Source organism: Glossina fuscipes, unplaced genomic scaffold, assembly GCF_014805625.2.
Source record: "Glossina fuscipes isolate IAEA_lab_2018 unplaced genomic scaffold, Yale_Gfus_2 42, whole genome shotgun sequence".
NCBI lineage: Eukaryota > Metazoa > Arthropoda > Insecta > Diptera > Glossinidae > Glossina > Glossina fuscipes.
In genome coordinates this window covers 2,691,484-2,708,733 of record NW_023998426.1, presented here as the reverse complement: position 1 = coordinate 2,708,733, position 17,250 = coordinate 2,691,484, and the positions used below count along the sequence as shown (strand labels likewise).

The 17,250-nt window shown below is 35.9% G+C and overlaps 2 protein-coding genes across 3 annotated transcripts in view; one reads left to right on the top strand and one right to left on the bottom strand.

Annotated features, from left to right (window-relative positions):
* LOC119636877 (U-scoloptoxin(19)-Sm1a) overlaps positions 1 to 13,057 on the top strand; it is a 30,348-nt gene extending 17,291 nt beyond the window's left edge. For both annotated transcript variants that reach the window (XM_038032551.1, XM_038032550.1), the window contains one exon: positions 12,684 to 13,057. In XM_038032551.1, coding sequence (XP_037888479.1) covers positions 12,684 to 12,718 — 35 coding nt within the window. In that variant the 3' untranslated portion in view covers positions 12,719 to 13,057. The remainder of the gene's footprint in view (positions 1 to 12,683) is intronic.
* On the bottom strand, positions 1,196 to 2,865 carry LOC119636876 (mitochondrial import receptor subunit TOM22 homolog). Its single transcript, XM_038032549.1, has one exon. The coding sequence runs from the start codon at positions 2,788 to 2,790 to the stop codon at positions 2,359 to 2,361; it is 432 nt and encodes a 143-aa protein (XP_037888477.1). The 5' UTR covers positions 2,791 to 2,865; the 3' UTR covers positions 1,196 to 2,358.
* Positions 13,058 to 17,250: the final 4,193 nt, after the last annotated feature.

Below are 17,250 nucleotides of genomic sequence, written 5' to 3'. Positions count from 1 at the left end.
AACTTGAGTGCAAAAGAAGTGGAAAAAGAAGTGAAAAAGAAAAGAAGAAGACGCGCTTACGACGACTTTTAGACACCCATCGTCTTTATATATAAAACTTGTAGAGATTCTTGATGTACGGTAGACAAACGCACCCCGTTTTCCAAATTATGGATAAATGAGGCAATGAGTTTTCTTTAAATCAATTTTTTTTTACACGATTTATTCATTAAAAGAATTTCAAAAAAAAGAAAAAATGGGGAAAAGACAAAAAAAGGGATAACATCCACATTTACGACCGCTGAGCGTTAGCGGTTGATTCTTTCTGTAAGTGAAACGGTTTCGCACACTCCGGACATACCGTGAGTTTTAGCAGAGACATTTTAATGTCTGTTGTGGATTGAAAGGAATCGATGAGTTGCCAGTAAATACATTTTAAAATTGAAAAGCGATTCTCTTCTAAAATATTCGATGGACTTTCGTGAGAGTAGTGTGCTTTTCATACGATCCGACTTACCTGCACTCTACATGTCGCAGCACTGTTTTCTCAATAACACCATATCGTGTACTAAGAGTTGTGGATGTTTTATATATCTCAAATATCGAAGGCTATCCAACTTGGGAGGCGCTAAGCCAAGCTTTGAAACTCCAATTCTTTGATTTGGATTTGTTCTACTGTTTATCTCTACATTTGCCTCTAAACAGTATAATTATTTCAAAAATTATTTGAGATTCTGTCGGTATCGAGGTACTTGTAAAGGTTTCCGATCATGTGTGACTAAGGGCTAAGGGAACTTGTCTCATTCTTTTCAGCAATAGCTTGGAGGAGTTGAAACGATCCATTTTTAGAAAGTCAGAAACTCGTGAAAGAGGCGAGAAGAAGATGCGAGATATATAAACGAGTGGAGATATTCTTAAAATCTACTTCTTTGACGTCTTTCTTGGAGCTCTTTAGCTCTGAAGAGAGACGAGTTTCAAGCTAGCTTGTAACGTAGTTTTCACTTGTTGGTTGATAGTTCTCATTATCGAATCACTTTTAACGATTCGTCTGAGTGGCCGAGTAGATAAGAGTCTCGACTAGCAACTCCAATGGTCGTGGCTTTAAATCTCAATTGCGGTAGAGTTTTTAATAAAGCCGAAACTCTTGGATGCTAGTGCTTTAAGACTTTTGTCTTTATTTATTCTCTGGCTAATTTCATAATAATAATAATACTTTTAACGAGTAGTGAGTCGATAACATATGAATTTTTCACGATTTAAAATTATATATTTGTACCATCGATTCAAACAACTATCGTTAGTGTGTGTTTGGTAACGTGAGCTAACTTGATAACGAGAACCGTAAACCTATTGAACCCATTTTGCCTCGAGCTCAGTAAATCATTTGTTGTTGGTTTGCTGACTCGCAAAAAAATACGAAGTAGTAAATGAATCGTGAACCGATGCGGTAGGTTTTATATTTTTGTCTCAAGTTGTGTTCTGTGACACAGAGAAATGGTAAAAAATTCCAGAGGATAGTGAGTAAACCAATTCAGAATCTCGTACTGGCCAGGAATGCTACCTGTAGTTTACGCAATGTTTAATGCATATTTTTTAAGTCTTGCCAATGGAGTAGTTGAAGTCTCATCAAATTCATCTGTGTCTATAGGCATCGACAGCAGCAAAGAGAGTCAAGGTATGACAAAATTGAAAATGAAGAATGGAAGAAAATCAGCAAACAAAGCCACATTCGGTCCGTGTAAGGCGCGACTCTTTCTTTGCGGGCCTCCAAACGGTAACTTAAGATAACATAGCTTTAGCCTATTTTGCAAATATTCAGTTCATAAGAAATGATATCGAGGGATTTTCTATTTGCCGAAATATAATGCAATTTATTTAATGCAGAATTCTTCGATGACCCATGTGTACTCCATGATAAACATTAAAGAATTTATCTTAAATTTTCTTTCCACTTTCTTACCAAGAGCTACGATTCGCAGTTGTCGGCAGAAGAAGAGTATTGACGAAGAAAATTCGTCATATAAAGAGAGACCTGTTGCTTGCTAATCAAGGTAACAGAACATTCCAGGAGATTGTGTGTGATTGTACTCGGCTTGTTGACTTTGCTACGTCGGGAATTGGCGATAGGAAACGTCCTACGGACCAAGGAATTGCCTATGCTTTGGGGAACTATTCCTCGTCCTAGTTGTTTTTTTCTTTTTAAACCATTAAACCATTGCTCATTTAATCATTAACAAATTTAACTTCTTCAAGCATACTAGTAGACTGGATCAAAAAATTGCTTTTCTAGGTGAAAGATGTCGTATTGTTTTCTTTTGATTTGTTTTAAAATATAACACATAAATTTTATCACATTTAAAGATTTGTATCGCATTTGTGTCATATCCGTGTGGGTCCGCTAATACCCGTCATGGCTGAGCCGGGACCCAGTAATACTTGCTTTTGTTCTTGTTTTTGGATTTCCTCCATTTGGGCCCGTTCCGTTTCGAATATGACTGGAGCAAAAAGTATTATCGACGTTGTGAAAAAAATCCACGAAGCACTGCATGAAAACCGGTAAATGCTCCTGACGCCTCTAGTCGTCAAGCATACCAATGCGCAGGTAAATTCGCGTAATGGCTCGGGAAACATTTCCGCTAAACCCCATAAACGTTCCGATATTGTTTCATCGGGTTCATCATCAAAATTTTCTTCTGCTTCTGCTTTACGAGTACGCGTGCTGCCATGTTTACCCCCTCCTCTCTCTCTGTCCGGATCTTGATAGTGTACAGTATTCTCTAAATACTCAACTTCGCTGTCAGTATTTGGCATTTCGACTTATGCTGCAAATTTGGACGCAAATATAACTCAAAAATTTGCACTCTTTTCAACGACAAGTTTCTTAATTTTTCTTCTAAACGCAAATATTTTTCATTTAAAAATATTTTCAAAGAAATTTTTTTCCTTTTTTCAATGACAATAATAAATAAATTTTCATTTAGTTTACTTTGGTAACAAAAAGATTTTTTTGTTTAAAACCGTAGAGAAAAAAGTGTAAGTGAAAGCAAGAGGAGGAAGAGGAGGTCGCGTAAGATATGCCGAGTTTGACAGACTTAACGGCTCTGAAGACTATTACGGTTGCTTTCATTATTTTGGTTATTATGCTAAACTCATATACTATCTCTGCGAGGACGAAGCTAGAGTTAAAGACTTGTCCACTCGAAGACTGGTAGTTTTATATGTAACGAAGAGAAGAGCAGTAATAAATGGTCCCTCATTTAAGTACATCAACTATTTGCCCGTCGCTCAGTGCTACCAACTTCACTATTCTCAATCAATCCATTCACACTTACGCTGATGTTAAGTCTTCAAAGATACTTACAATCGGAACAATGGTATAAAAATAATTTGCAAAAATAAAACATAAAAAGTACAGTAAGTAATGAATAATAAGAGGTCGGATGTATTATCTGAAATCCGATTTTAGACCAATTTCTACTCCTACGTCCGTGCCGAAGATTGAGGAACACTTTATTAAGGATCACATATTTCCATTAGGCATCTAGGATGCGTACTTACAAATCCCAGTGTCCATTTCGTCAGGGCTACATACAGTGTTTCATATCTGTTATTGTGTGTTCCTTATGCCCCTTGTAATCTTCTACCTTCTTACCTCTATAACAGATTGCAGTTTGTTGGTCTTAAGAGAGTTAAATCGAGTTAACTTTCTTCTGGTATTCCAGAAGGGCCAGTTCGGGGATCTATATTTGCATGTGGTGTACTTTTATGCACAGATGATCTCTTTTTATAGTTTTATGGGGAGAGGACTGTGTGGTTCTTACACGAGGAGTTAATGGCTCGCGTACTTTAATGGACCTCTGAAAATAGTCTCAATATAAGTCCAATCAAAATTAAGGCTGTTAGTGCGAATGCTGGTTTTCCTTTGTTTTCGGGACAATGCCTTAATAACGATGCTTTTGAATGTGTTTGCAGTCATAGTTGCTTGGATGTAATTATTGATAAAGCCATCTCGTTTGCTAGACATATTGACCTAATATGGTAGCCTGAGAATGATCAACGTTATCAATATGAATCTATCTTTGCAGATTAACCTGAAACTAGTTCATTTCCTTCTCATGCCACTGTGTTGGGGTGACGTCCACTTCTCCTGAATTCGCTATTAATAACATCAGGCAAAAAGATCATATCTCATCATATGTCCTCCAAGGATTAGATTAATTGTCGTAGTCTAGTTACTTTTCATAGTAGACCTAAAAACGATTTCCTCTTCCATTGCGAAATAAATTTAAATTTTTTCATTTCACGCGTAATCCTCGAATCGATATTTCCAGGATTAATAGGTTAGTCTTTGAAAGATATTTTGTGGTAAGAGGGGCCCACTCTTGGAAAGGATGATCGTCTAAAAACCGCATCTTCATACAATCCAATAATGTCTTTCGCCCGAACTGCATTTTAACATTGTAATCATGATAATTGATATTTCTTCATATAATGCAATCACAGACACTGACTAGGGCCAATGCAATCACATACCCTGCTTACTATGTTTCCGTGCTTCATCTATTGCTTGTTTATAATTCTGACTGGGGAGCCACTTTCTATAGAGGATAACATTACGACTGTAGGATAGTGTCAAAATTGTATGACTATGTTCCAATCTTCCGAATAACCTGCGGTTGTATTATTTTATATTTGATGGTACGGCATAACGTTGCTTTAGCCCGATTACGAGGTTGTACTGTGAAAATTTCTTGATATAAATAAATAAGAATATCGTCTACATAAGGAGGCGCTCTGCCTCTCACACACGTATGCTTAAAGAGTCAAAGAAATAAATTTATCTTAAGAGAGTTCCTGTAAGGATCCGCAGACAATTTTGAATGAAAGGTGTTATGCTATTTTTATTGTGTTATACCATGAATTTCTAATTAGAGTGAATTGAAAGCAATTATTTGCTTAAATCCTTATACTTTTCAAATGATATTTAATTGTATGTATGCATATGCAATCCTGTAACTTCTTTCTTTTCCCTCTTTCCATCAGAAAAAAAAAAAATTTTTTAAATAAAAATTTGCAGGAATTAAAAAAAGCAACAAACCGTGAAAAAAAGCCCATTTAATATCTGCCTGCATTTACCTGCGTTGTGTGCATTCTGTCGGTCTGTCTGCTCAGGACAGCTGCATCTACGTACAAATAAATGCACAAATTGATTACACAAAGTGCATAAATTGGCTTTTATAACGCTTGATTTAACCATAAAGCTCACATGTATGCACATACAATCTCATTCACACTGCTCACGCAAAGCTAAAACTGAAGCGGGCAAGCAAACAAACTTATGAATCTCTTTGACCAATGAGGTGTGATAATAAACAATTAATTGCACGTGCATACCGGATTGTGTGTGTATAGGAAGCCAACGGCAGCATACCAGCATCTCGCCTTTGTCGATTATAGATTTGGGAGAAAGCAGCGGAACGAGCAAGACAGAGAGAAGGAAAACGTTTTGTTTCTTTTTTTTTTTTAGATTATATTTTCAAATAACCATAATTACGATTCGTTAAATCTATACAAAATGAAAAGACAGCCGATAACAAGCAGTCGTATAAGAGTTATTTCTTGAATGCCTAACCTATGCAAATCGGAATTATGCGCTTGGCAATCAGTTAATTGAGATGACTTACGGGTTTCCAAAAAACATCTGCAACTTATAAGATGTTAATCAAAGCAAATCGAGTTGGCTTAGTGCACGAATGTAGAGTTTTATTATCAGTTTACTTTCAGGTTCCATATCAAGCTATAGGAATAAGAAGGTTATATCATTGGATGCCCATACATAAAAATTGAGAAATATTTTCTTAATTGTGGACATTACCTAATTAGCTGTTTGTGAGGGCGTGCTTATGTGGGCGTGCTTTATACATTCTATAGACGTAGCCACCAGCTATGGATATATGTTTGAGGCGTCAAGAGTTACGTTTGCATCTCAACTTTTATAAGCGTAAGCGTTGCATGGACAAGAAGCCGGATAAACGAACGAAGAGACGGAGAGAAAAAAAGATGGATAGTTGGTCGGCCAGGCAAAAAGACGTAGACAGATCTGCTGATATATAGACAGCTGGATGAAGGAATAGGCAAATACTCCGATATATGTTCACATATAAAATTGTTCTATATAATAAATTTTGACGGACTTCTCATGGGTTTTTCTGCTTGGGACAAATGAAAAGAAAGTTTTAGTTGAAGATTAGTTTCACTATTCATTTCGATTGTGGAAGTTTTTTAACTAAACACTTCCATACACGACACCAACTATGGTGCAAGGATATATTAAGTTTTTGTGGACTTATGCAACACCCAGAAGACCTTGAGATTGATTCACCTCCTATTATGCTGAGCGATGCATTTTCTAAATCACTTTCTGAGTCAATCTAAGCTAGTCTGTCTGCCTGCCCGTCTGATGGCTGCCCATGTATTCTCGTGTTCAATCTACAGGTTGATCGATTCAGAAATCGATTCGGAACTTGTATGTCCGCCAGTCTGTCTTTCCGTCTCTCTTGTTTTCTCTTGTTCGACTTATAGCCCGCAATTTTTGAGGAATTTTAATAAAATTTGCTACACGGATTTGTGTGTGTAATGCGACTTCGGCCCTTTTTTCAATCACTTCTCAGATAAAGACTTATTTTGATAACTGGTTATATAAATCATTGAGGGTTGGTGTAGGATGCATAATGGCGAGCGCTGTTCGCTATAATGTTTTCACTTATTGAGTAATTATTTAAAAAGCAAAAAGAATTTAGATGTTACGCTAACAAAATGTGTGTTTATTACGTCAAAAAAATATTAGCTAAAATTTGCTATATATTAGTATAGTTGCATGAAAGTTTTCCTTTGTTGGGATTTTGGCATTTGTGACAGCAGATGGTTAAACGGGCGCACAAACAATTCTGCTATTTATTATGAGAAACATCTACACATATTAGCGTTTTCTGCAAGCAAAGACATAAAGTTACTGCACCTGCTGTGCTGTAAAACTGAATTGGATTGAAGAAGTAGATGAAAATGGTATATGTGCTGTGTTCAAAAAGTAAGGCCAGTTTAATTTTATCTTCTTGTAAACTTATTTACTTTTCCAAGTCTATTTCGTCGCCTTTAAAGGAATGCCCCTTTAAATACAATTATGCCAATGTTTTCTTCTATCTCGAAACAGTTTTTATAGTCGATTTCTGCAACGGCTTTCAAAGCTTGCTCCGATTCAATTTGTATCTTCGTAATCGAATTAAAATTTTATCCTCAGAGTGGTATTTTGAGCTTACGAAATACCCAGAAGTCATACGAGACTTAATCAGGTGAATACGCTACGATATGGGTTGAATTTTTAACGAAATGGTCCCAAAGACCAAATGCAGCGTTAAATGGCCCGCTATCGTTAGGCAAAACCAAGAGTTCTCTTTCCACAATTTCTCTCTCTTTTTGGGAATAGCTTCACACAAACGGCGCATACCATCAAATTATATTTCTTACGAACAGTTTTGTCGGGCGAAAGGAATTCTTAGTGCATAACACGACGGCAATCGAAGAAAACTATTAATGTAATCTTGATTTTTTAGCGACTTTTTTGGGGTTGTTCGATATTGGCTCACCTTTTACACAATATACGCTTGATTGATCGATTGGTTTTGGGGCGTGTGCATACACCCATATCTCATCGCCTGTAATAATGCGTTTAATGGCCGGTTGATAATCAGATGCCATCTTCTCACAGATTTTAAAGCGAGGCTGGTTTTCAAAGATTTTGAATATTTTTACTCTCAGGCCCAAGATATCTTTTAAAATATTGCTGACCAATTTGTTTCAAATGCCAACAACGTCAGCAAAATTCCTAACTGTTCTTGAGCATCGAACCATCGTTTGCTTGACTTAGTTTCCACTGATAGAGTCTGATGTTCGTCCAGTGATGGTTCTTCGTCTTCAACGTTTTCGTCTTCCTTTGAACTGTTTATGTCACATTCTAACCACTTCTTTACGACAAAATGTGCTCAAGAAGAGGTCTCTGTGACATCCTTAAAGCTTTTGCACAAGAAATTTGATTTCGCAGAAACAGCGCAACGCAACTTCTTTGCACAACAAATCTCACACATTGTAAAAATCGGAAAATTATTTTTGTACCCTACGAAAGCTACACCAGTGATGTTTATAAGGTGAAATTTGTCGCAGTTCTTTGTCACAGTGCTACCAATTTAGAAAAAAAAGTTTTCTGATACTCGATGTACCCGCGCAATTTGCCTATTGGGTTTACCTTTTGAACACAGTCTTTGGTAAAGGTTTTACGGTGCAGTGTTTTCTATTTATTGAAGGCCGGTTAATTATTAATTATCTTAGCAAAGATGCGAATAGTGTGAACCTGCCTTACCTTCTAACAAAGGCGAATATATTGGCTGTACACGGTTGCTTAATTTCACGGCAGTAGTAAATTATGTGTTCTTATATGAATATCCAAAAATTTTTGCACCGATTTTGACATTATCGCGTGAAATAGAGAATTCCTAAAAAAGAATTGAGAATTCCATTACTCTATGTTAATAGGATAGAAATAAGTTAAAACGATACAGTAGGTAAAGTGCAAAAATTATGATCTTCGAGTCAGACGCACAAATGATCGCCACAAAAGACGGACGGACCGCGGTGCTTAAATCGATTTGGGACACGATTGCTAATCGATTGTTGTAATAAAAGTCCTTAGTCCATCTGGATATCTGCACTACCCAGCAAACTAAATACTGTTAACTGCTAAACCATTAGGTGTGTGAATAAGATTTCGTCCTTGTTTTAAAGGATTATGTCAGTAGTGCTGAATAAAACAATGATTATTTGATTTGATGCAATTTCTTTAAAATGTATGCAACTGTACAAATTAGTGCACTGAACATGTCTACACGCATAAACATAAAAACATAGGTAGTTGGTGCTTGGAATAGGTGCCATTTGCGGGAAATTTTACTTCTCTTGCTTAGTGCTGCTACATTCTCGCGGGTGATGAACAATGGATCTCTTACGATGTCTGAATCCAAGCAACCACGAAGGAGACTAAGCATGCCGTTAACGTCGACGATAAAATTGAATGTACACGACGGCCATATTTGAGGGGATCAGCTCGACGTGGCGTATAATGGCGAATGAAACCATCTCTAGGAAAAGCGCTATAAACAAGAAATCAATTCAATTGGAAGGAGTAAAACGTTTCATGGGAAACGTAGCTTCTAAAGGTTAACATTGTCTCTTGGTTTCGCGAATAAAGTTTCATCATATGAAAATAGCTACATACACGTATATTTTCTTGATCGGCATGAAAGCACACTTCATAAAATTATTTTTAAGTTTTGCGGTCTACGATTACCTAACTTATAGGTAAAGGCGCAAAATAATTAACTATCTCTATAGCACTCTGATACATATCCTGATGAGATCTATATTGTTCAATATACGTCCTATGTCGTAGTTTATCACGTGATACTGTATCATAGGTATTTCTAATCATAATTTTTTACAATATAACGTCGTCGATAGATAAGTAAATAATTGATATGTGGCCTTCAATGAGATATGGACCCGTCCATGTATTTAGTTCATTTTCCCATTTCACCTTAAACTATTTTTAGGCTTATAGTTAAAGAAAAAGCAGCATCTTATCGATTAAGAACCAATTTAATTCATAGAAAAAAAAATTGAAGAGAAAGTTTCTCTCCAAGACAACATTAGATCGTAATCGTACGTATAATTGAATAATAGAAGCACAGGAATAGATGGACAAACGCGCACACAGAAAAATATGACAAAGTGAAGCAAGGGCAGAGCGTTTGTCGCAAAATCGTTCAGAAAGAAAGGCGTGCAAAAAGCCGCAAAAGAATTAGGCAAACGGTTTGGCCAGATGGTCAGACAGACGGAAGGTAAGAAGTCGTGCAGAGAGGAACTCAGAAAGAGATAGAGGTCATTTAAACAGTTAGGCACACAACGGGCAATTAGGTTGAGAGCCACATGTTTATGCCGGCTAAAAGTTTATATATAATATTTAAAAAATATTATTGAATTTTTCAAAAAATGTTTACGGGGTTGTGTTCAATGTAAAGAGGCAGGCACAGTTCAAATTGGCTTTCAGGTGTCAATGATTTTAATGACTGACCTCTAGCGTTGTTTTAAATACCTGTCAAATTGTATCATATGAAAGCGCTTGTGCTTGCCTGCACATATTTACGTTGCGTACGTCTCGTTTAGGTCTATTCTTTCTTTCGCTCTCTGTCTCTATCACTCTCGCTGTCTTACGCTGTTTTATTCTCTCATAAGAAGCATTTATCGAAAAATATTAATATTTGCTTGGATTTCTTTGCTACTTTTTTATATTGCATTGCGAATTGTCAAAGCAATCATTGATTCGATAAATAAATGAAAATTTGGCAACGTTTTCATAAGTATTTTATAGTTAAAAACTCAAACAGGTATGAAATTCAACGGGAATATATGTCAGAACGATGCAAAAAATGTCTGCAAGAAATACTTTCGACGAGCCGTTTAACACTATTTGCACACAATTAGCAAAGTATATAGATATACGAAAGCAAGCCAAACATAGTTAGCCACCACGGTGACTGATAATTTACAAGAGCAAGAGAAAAAAAGTCATTGTTAATCAATCTGCTTTAGAGCTAACAATAAAATTTGACTATATATAGGCATGTGGTTGCTGATCAATTAATTCCGTCTAAACTGCTATCAAAATGATTTTTATGAGAACTTTTTTGGAAACTTTCATCTTTTCCCAAGCAATTCCTTAAAGTAATAAAGGCAGTTAGACTTGACTGCTCATCAAGAAAATATATTTCCTATCAAGATTTTGAAGTATACTTTTAGTTGTTGCATGAAATAAGAGAGTCCTGTATACATTTAGGTGACAAGTGTCTTACATACGTTCACTTTCAGGCTAAGAAAACTTGAAAAAAAAATGATGAAGAGATGAGACCCATTAAGCTGCGGGAAACTCCTTATGTCTTTCTCTTTTGCCGGTTCTTTCCGACTGTCATTGTTTTATATTTATAAAGGACATCCCCTCAATGATTAGTTGGATTGGATTGGATATAGGATTCGATATATATAAAAGTGTAGACTTTTTTTTTTGGTTATGTGAGGTAGTAGGGATAACAGATCAGCATTTCATGTGAAACTGGGAAAATTATGGAGACCTTTTTCGACAACGCAAGTTTTGTTGGTACCTTAAAGTAAGTATCTTTTTAAACTGTTTTACATCATTACAACTTTCCTCGCTATTTCTATTTCTGGGGTTGTCAGTATTATGAATAAGTTCAGAATAGTGGCGATAACGCTATTCGCTTTTGTAAAGTGAGTTTCTAATAATTTTGCTCCGGAGTTTCCCATGGATTGTTACAGGGCAGTGATAGTATTTTATTTCAATCGCTTTGTTATTATATGAGATTTTTCGATTCTGCCTAAAGAAAAAGATGTTATAAGCGCTTTCAAAAAGTGAACCTAAAACAAACGGCTTGAAAGTGTAATTATGGGGTTGGTTGGGCAAGTATTGTTTCAAAACATCTGCTGCTACCTTAGTTGAATACATTCGCTCACCTAAAGAGAGCCTCTGATAAAATGGTTCCATACTTACAAAGAATTTATTCGAGCGTTCCACAGCAGGTCTTAAATTATGAAGACGATCATGGTTTGGATGCGCAACGGGTTTGTCCCGGGAAACGAATTGCGGAGCTTATTTTCTCAAATTGATTTATCCTCATCATCTATTATATATAAGCGAAGCGTTACTTACCACAGTGGGATCTAGCATTTGTGTAGTAGATTTTAGTAGTATTTACAGTTAGATACATTTTTTGCGTGATATACAGGATGATTGAAACGGGAATGCAAGTGCGGCCAATCGGAGGGAAATATCTGTATTTCCTGTGCAAAGCGTTCTTCACTGTATTCCAATTTGCGCTTTCTTCATACACGCTCCCCATTTCGTTACTTCCAAACTGCACCATCAGAAATTGCTAAGGGAGGGCCTTTATTGTCTTATTCTTCATCATAGTCATTATTGATTTCGTTAAGGTCATCCAAAGCCTATTCACCATCTATATCTTGTAGTCGTATATATCCTAAAAACAAGGGAAAATAAGCCAAAAGACAAAGACACCAAGCGCATGGCAAATGCATAATATAGACATTTGGATACGTACCGTATTTCCCAGAAATCTGCCATATATCAATAAAATTTTCAAATGCTACATGCAACATTAATACATTGACACATGACAACAGATGAGAAGTAATTTTGTTGCAATTACATAAATCAGTCCTTCGTAGTAAAGTCGAAAATAGAAAATATCTCTCCACGTAACGCACTGAACTTTCTATCACGCGCACATTTCATAATTTGCGTTCGGAAATGCGCACACTAAGGTTTTGGATAAAATTAAGTGCACCTGACATATAGACAATTGGTAACAGCAATCGTTTAAAGGTTAACCTTAACCTAAATACTATTTACCTCTTCTCTTACAAAAAGAGTTACGCTGCCTTTCGTCTAGCCTTAGATGACTCGAGTAAATTTGTATCTCCATGAAATAAATATAATAAATGAAAATTTTGTTTCTTTTACCCAAATATATTCTTAAGGTTTTCGTTTGTTTTTGTTTTTACAGTTTTTGACAGACCCTCAACAGTTCTGGGCAACTAGCGACAGATCTCTTCATAATGGCCACGGATGCAAAGGTGTGGCTGTAAATTGCAAAAACGCGACTTCAGAAAAACGATTAAATGGATTAAGTTAGTTAAAATATTTTAGTTGTTATTAGTATTTTTTTTTTTTTTTTTTTTTTTTTTTTTTTACTATAAAGAAATGAAAACTGTGTTCAGATTTTTATTATTAGAATGATACAATCGATACATTTTAACAAGCATATTATTATATTATTTATTTATTGTATTTATAATATATATATTAAACGAACTACTACCATGTCGCTTACTCGTACATAACTTCCATTCATTTACTAATGGAAGTTTTAAGCTAAAATTGTCTCAAATATACTTTTATATATATGAAAATCAGTGTAAGTATTCAATTCTTATTGTCATAAAATTTATTTAACGCAGGAAAAATAATTTTTGCCCTTTTTAGAATCGGGTGAGTATATTTCTCCGATGTATCTCACTTCCCTCGTGCAGAAAGCCCGCAAATGGAAGAAGCTATTTAAAGGAAAAATATCCTGATTTTTTTATATTAACGGGCATGAATTCAGGGTAGCATGATTTTGACTGCGTGCTAGACCGCCAATTTCATTTCTTTCTTTAGGTGAAAGTCTGAATGAAATCAAAGTTTTCGCTACCGAGTAGTTTTTACAAGTTTACAACTATGAAACTGGAAAATTTGTTTTTGTTTTTACTTAATGAACACGATTAAGAAATGTTTTTCGCTGCCCGTCGTTAGTTATAGATTTTTCCCTGTCTGATAATTTCTGGATACCACGATGTAATCGGAAGCACTCGAGCTTAACGAGTAAGCCTAGGACTAGATCTCCCAGTTGGGTGTTCCAAACATGTCCCGAAGTCGGTGGATACACGGATGTCATGCTAAAAATGAGTTTGTGTCGCCTTTCTTGATATTTCGCTCGGCTTTTGGGCAAGCGAACGATTCAAATCGATTAATTCTTATGCGTAACGCTTAATATTAACCGTTTCATTACAGTTTAGCAATCAATAATAGGCTACATTTCACCGATCACGCTAAACATAACATGGAGTGTGCCTAGCTAAGCGATTCACGTTCGCAGTCGATGTGGATTGTATGACTGGATCTATCACTATATTTTTACACTTGTGTTTCTCATAGTAGATCCACTATTCGTCCCCAGTTAGAATGCGAAGCAAAAAGAACTTTCCTTCGTACCGTTCGCGCAAAGAAAATGTCCGATCGGCGCGATTTTGACACAAGCCTGGCATCTTCGATCTTGGAAAAAGTACTTTTGGTGTGCGATATATATTGTTGTTGTGACTGCTTGTCGCTGTACAGATATCCAACCTATTAAAAAAAACACTACTTCAGATATTTATATCCTCCATACAAGGTGGCAGGGCCATCTTTTTGAGCAAATTCCGGTTGCATCTTTATATAAGTGTTAAGTAGGAGAAAAAACTTAGGAAAATTGTTGTGTACACCCAGGCCTGTACACTCTGTAGACACGGTCCCTGCCCTGTTTCAAGTGGCTAAACTTGAAAGCGACTACTCGGATTTAGGTCGAACCCCCTTATAAACTGTAGGACAAAGGTTGTGGGCTTTTAAGACACGCCGTTCCGATCTAAAGCTAGAAAGAGGTAAAGTTCTATCTATTCAAAGCACCAAGGCAATAGGTTGCGCACGCTTCAGTATGACAACGTATGCGGCATAAAGATGGTACTCGTAAAAGAGAGAGTCATAGCTTTGTTCAGCATTCCGCAGCACCATTTGTTTACACTCGCTCTTAGAAGACAGGGGTAATTAACTTATATATTATTTCGAAACTTTTTTGAGTGACTATTAACTTTACTTATTGTTTACTTTTGTTTCTTTGCTAAAATAGGAGCGACATCAACCAAAGTGGTTCTTGTCGCTGGTAAAATATGTTTCATCGCGCAACGAAAGGAAAAATAAAATGACTAATTAACTATGAAAATCAAGTTAAATTGTAAATACGGAACGTATAAAATCACGCATAAAATTATCTACCTCTCCTATTATGTGCACAAACAAAAGTATTCTCTTGGTGTTACTGTGTTAGTAGGCTGCCTTTAATTGTCATTGTTAGTGAGCAAAAATTTGATGAGAACAAACTCGCTAACGCCGTATTATTAATATATCTTAGAGGTTCGATATTGTATTAGAAAAAAGGTTAAGAACTTTTTCCTTGACCAGCTGTGTAAAATTCCTTTGATATATCGATCTCTGGCACAAGCATTTCTTTGGCAGACAAAGAATCGAATCGGATTTATTGTATGTGTGAGTTTAGCTCCTTGCCTATTGAAAATATAAGGCTACAAAAGTTAAGTTTCTTACGGGCTATCTTCACATTGGTAAAAAAAAAACAAAAAAATAAATAAATAAAAAAATTTGTAGTAAACTTAGCGATCCCAAATATACGGCATCTGCAATTCATACTGAAATCCATCCTCTTTAAACATTTGGTTACTCGCATAGTTAAGCTGTGTAGGGATATATAATAAATGTGTTGTATGCATACATGCATTCACGTGCGCCCTTATGCATATATTTATATGAATAGTCTCCATGTAGATATAATAATAACAAAAATACATGCTCTACATACATAAGCATTTGAGATGAACATGTGTATGTGTGTAAGTGAATCAACGAAAACTCACAAATGTGAGGGTATTGCGCTCGAAGACATTGCTTTGTTTACCTCCGGGAATGTATGGCTACGACATTTGCTTGCATGGCAGTACTAACTTCTGCATTAAGAGTTCATTTCGGTTTCCTTTATTTCTGATGTAACGAATATTTGTTCGTTCGTAACCGTACGTATATATATATATATATATATATATATATATAAATGTAAGCATGTGTACCCACCTACTTACCCACCTACCTACTTACCTTACTACATATCTACATACTTGCCTGCCTGCCTGCCTGCCTACCTACCTATCTACCTACGTATCTACCTATCTACTTACCAACCTACCTATAAATCGACATGATGCACACTGTAATGAAACATTTTTCTTGGCATACATAATGCATTGTTTTCAAGTCGTCAAAATGGTTTTTGTTCAGTGTATCCATCTATTTTTGCCTCATTGTAGTTTCCGTTGTCGTCGTCATCATCATCCGCATCGTCATCAACGACTGCACTGTGTCCTTAAGCTTGAGGCGATGTTTTCCAATTTGTGGTTGCTTCAAGTCTTGTGAGGCTTTGCTGCAGCTCTTCTGTGTATTTTCAAGGATTGCATAGAGGAAGTCTGATTTTTATTTTTCTCTTTTTTTCTTTTTTTTTCTTCTTTTCTTTTTTTTTTTTTCATAGACGATAAAAAGGTCGTTTCTTGTACAAATTTCTCTGATCCACATAATGTAACGTCGCAGTCAGGTGGTGCATACATATATTCTTTACCGCAATGTACACCGAAAATCTACATTTACTATATCTTAGTTGGCTGTAAATTAGAGAAGAAGAACAGAGAGTGTAATGTATAAGTAAAATTATTGACCCGAGTCGGAAATTGCGGGAATCATTCAAAAGAATCGAGCCTAGATATTTTTGTCTCTAGACATTATTTTGTTTCATTTTAAAAAAATATTTTGAAAAATCCTGAAAGCAGGATAATGGCGATTATAATAATAGGCCTACTTGTGAAGATATGTTATGTACACGATGTCTTTTCAATATGACTGGCACTTAGTCTGCTGTCTACTGTATCTGGGCATTGTATGTACATTATCATCCAACCACAATCGTGCCTTTAGGTTAAAAGAACGCATGAAATTGTTATTGTTATTGCTATTGTTGTTAGTTTTATGTTGACGGCACTCTTTTACCTCTGTAAAGCTCCATGTCTTTTTGAATTCACACATATACCATCAAACACATGTATATACATACACACATATATACATACATACATACATACATACATACATACATACAATTAACTTGTTCCCTTTCCCCTGCCAGTAGCTCTGCTAAAGCGAGCTGTGTTGTTTAAATCTCTGCCTGAATGTTTCGTTGCAGCTTAAGGATATCTTCCGCAGTAATTTTAATATTTTATCCTAAAAATATCCGTAAGCATTAGACGGATGATTGATTCCCAGCTAGAAACTCATGCACTCGCGTATGAATGGAGACAAACAGAAAATGAATCTCACCCGAGGGCTACTCAGTTAGTTGCTGATTACGATTATGAATGATGTGTAAAAGCTTGTCTGTAGACTTTAGTTCCATATTTATATATATATATATATATATACATATATATACGCATACGTGTGTCTAAAAACATATACTTATGTGCACAATATGTGCACTCATCGAGAGCGAAGCAGGGACAATAACAGATAATTTATAGAATATTTATGTTTGCATCCATATGGAGAATTTTATTATTATCATTTATGAGTTGCCCTCCTTTTACGTTATAGCCTACCCATAGCTTGCATACTATCGCCTCTATCCTCTAACAAAACGGACGTATATTAATTTGGTCGCGATCCGT

Excerpts from the sequence above, each read along its gene's own strand:
- LOC119636876 (XM_038032549.1), bottom strand. The coding sequence starts at position 2,790 with ATGCCAAATACTGACAGCGAAGTTGAGTATTTAGAGAATACTGTACAC.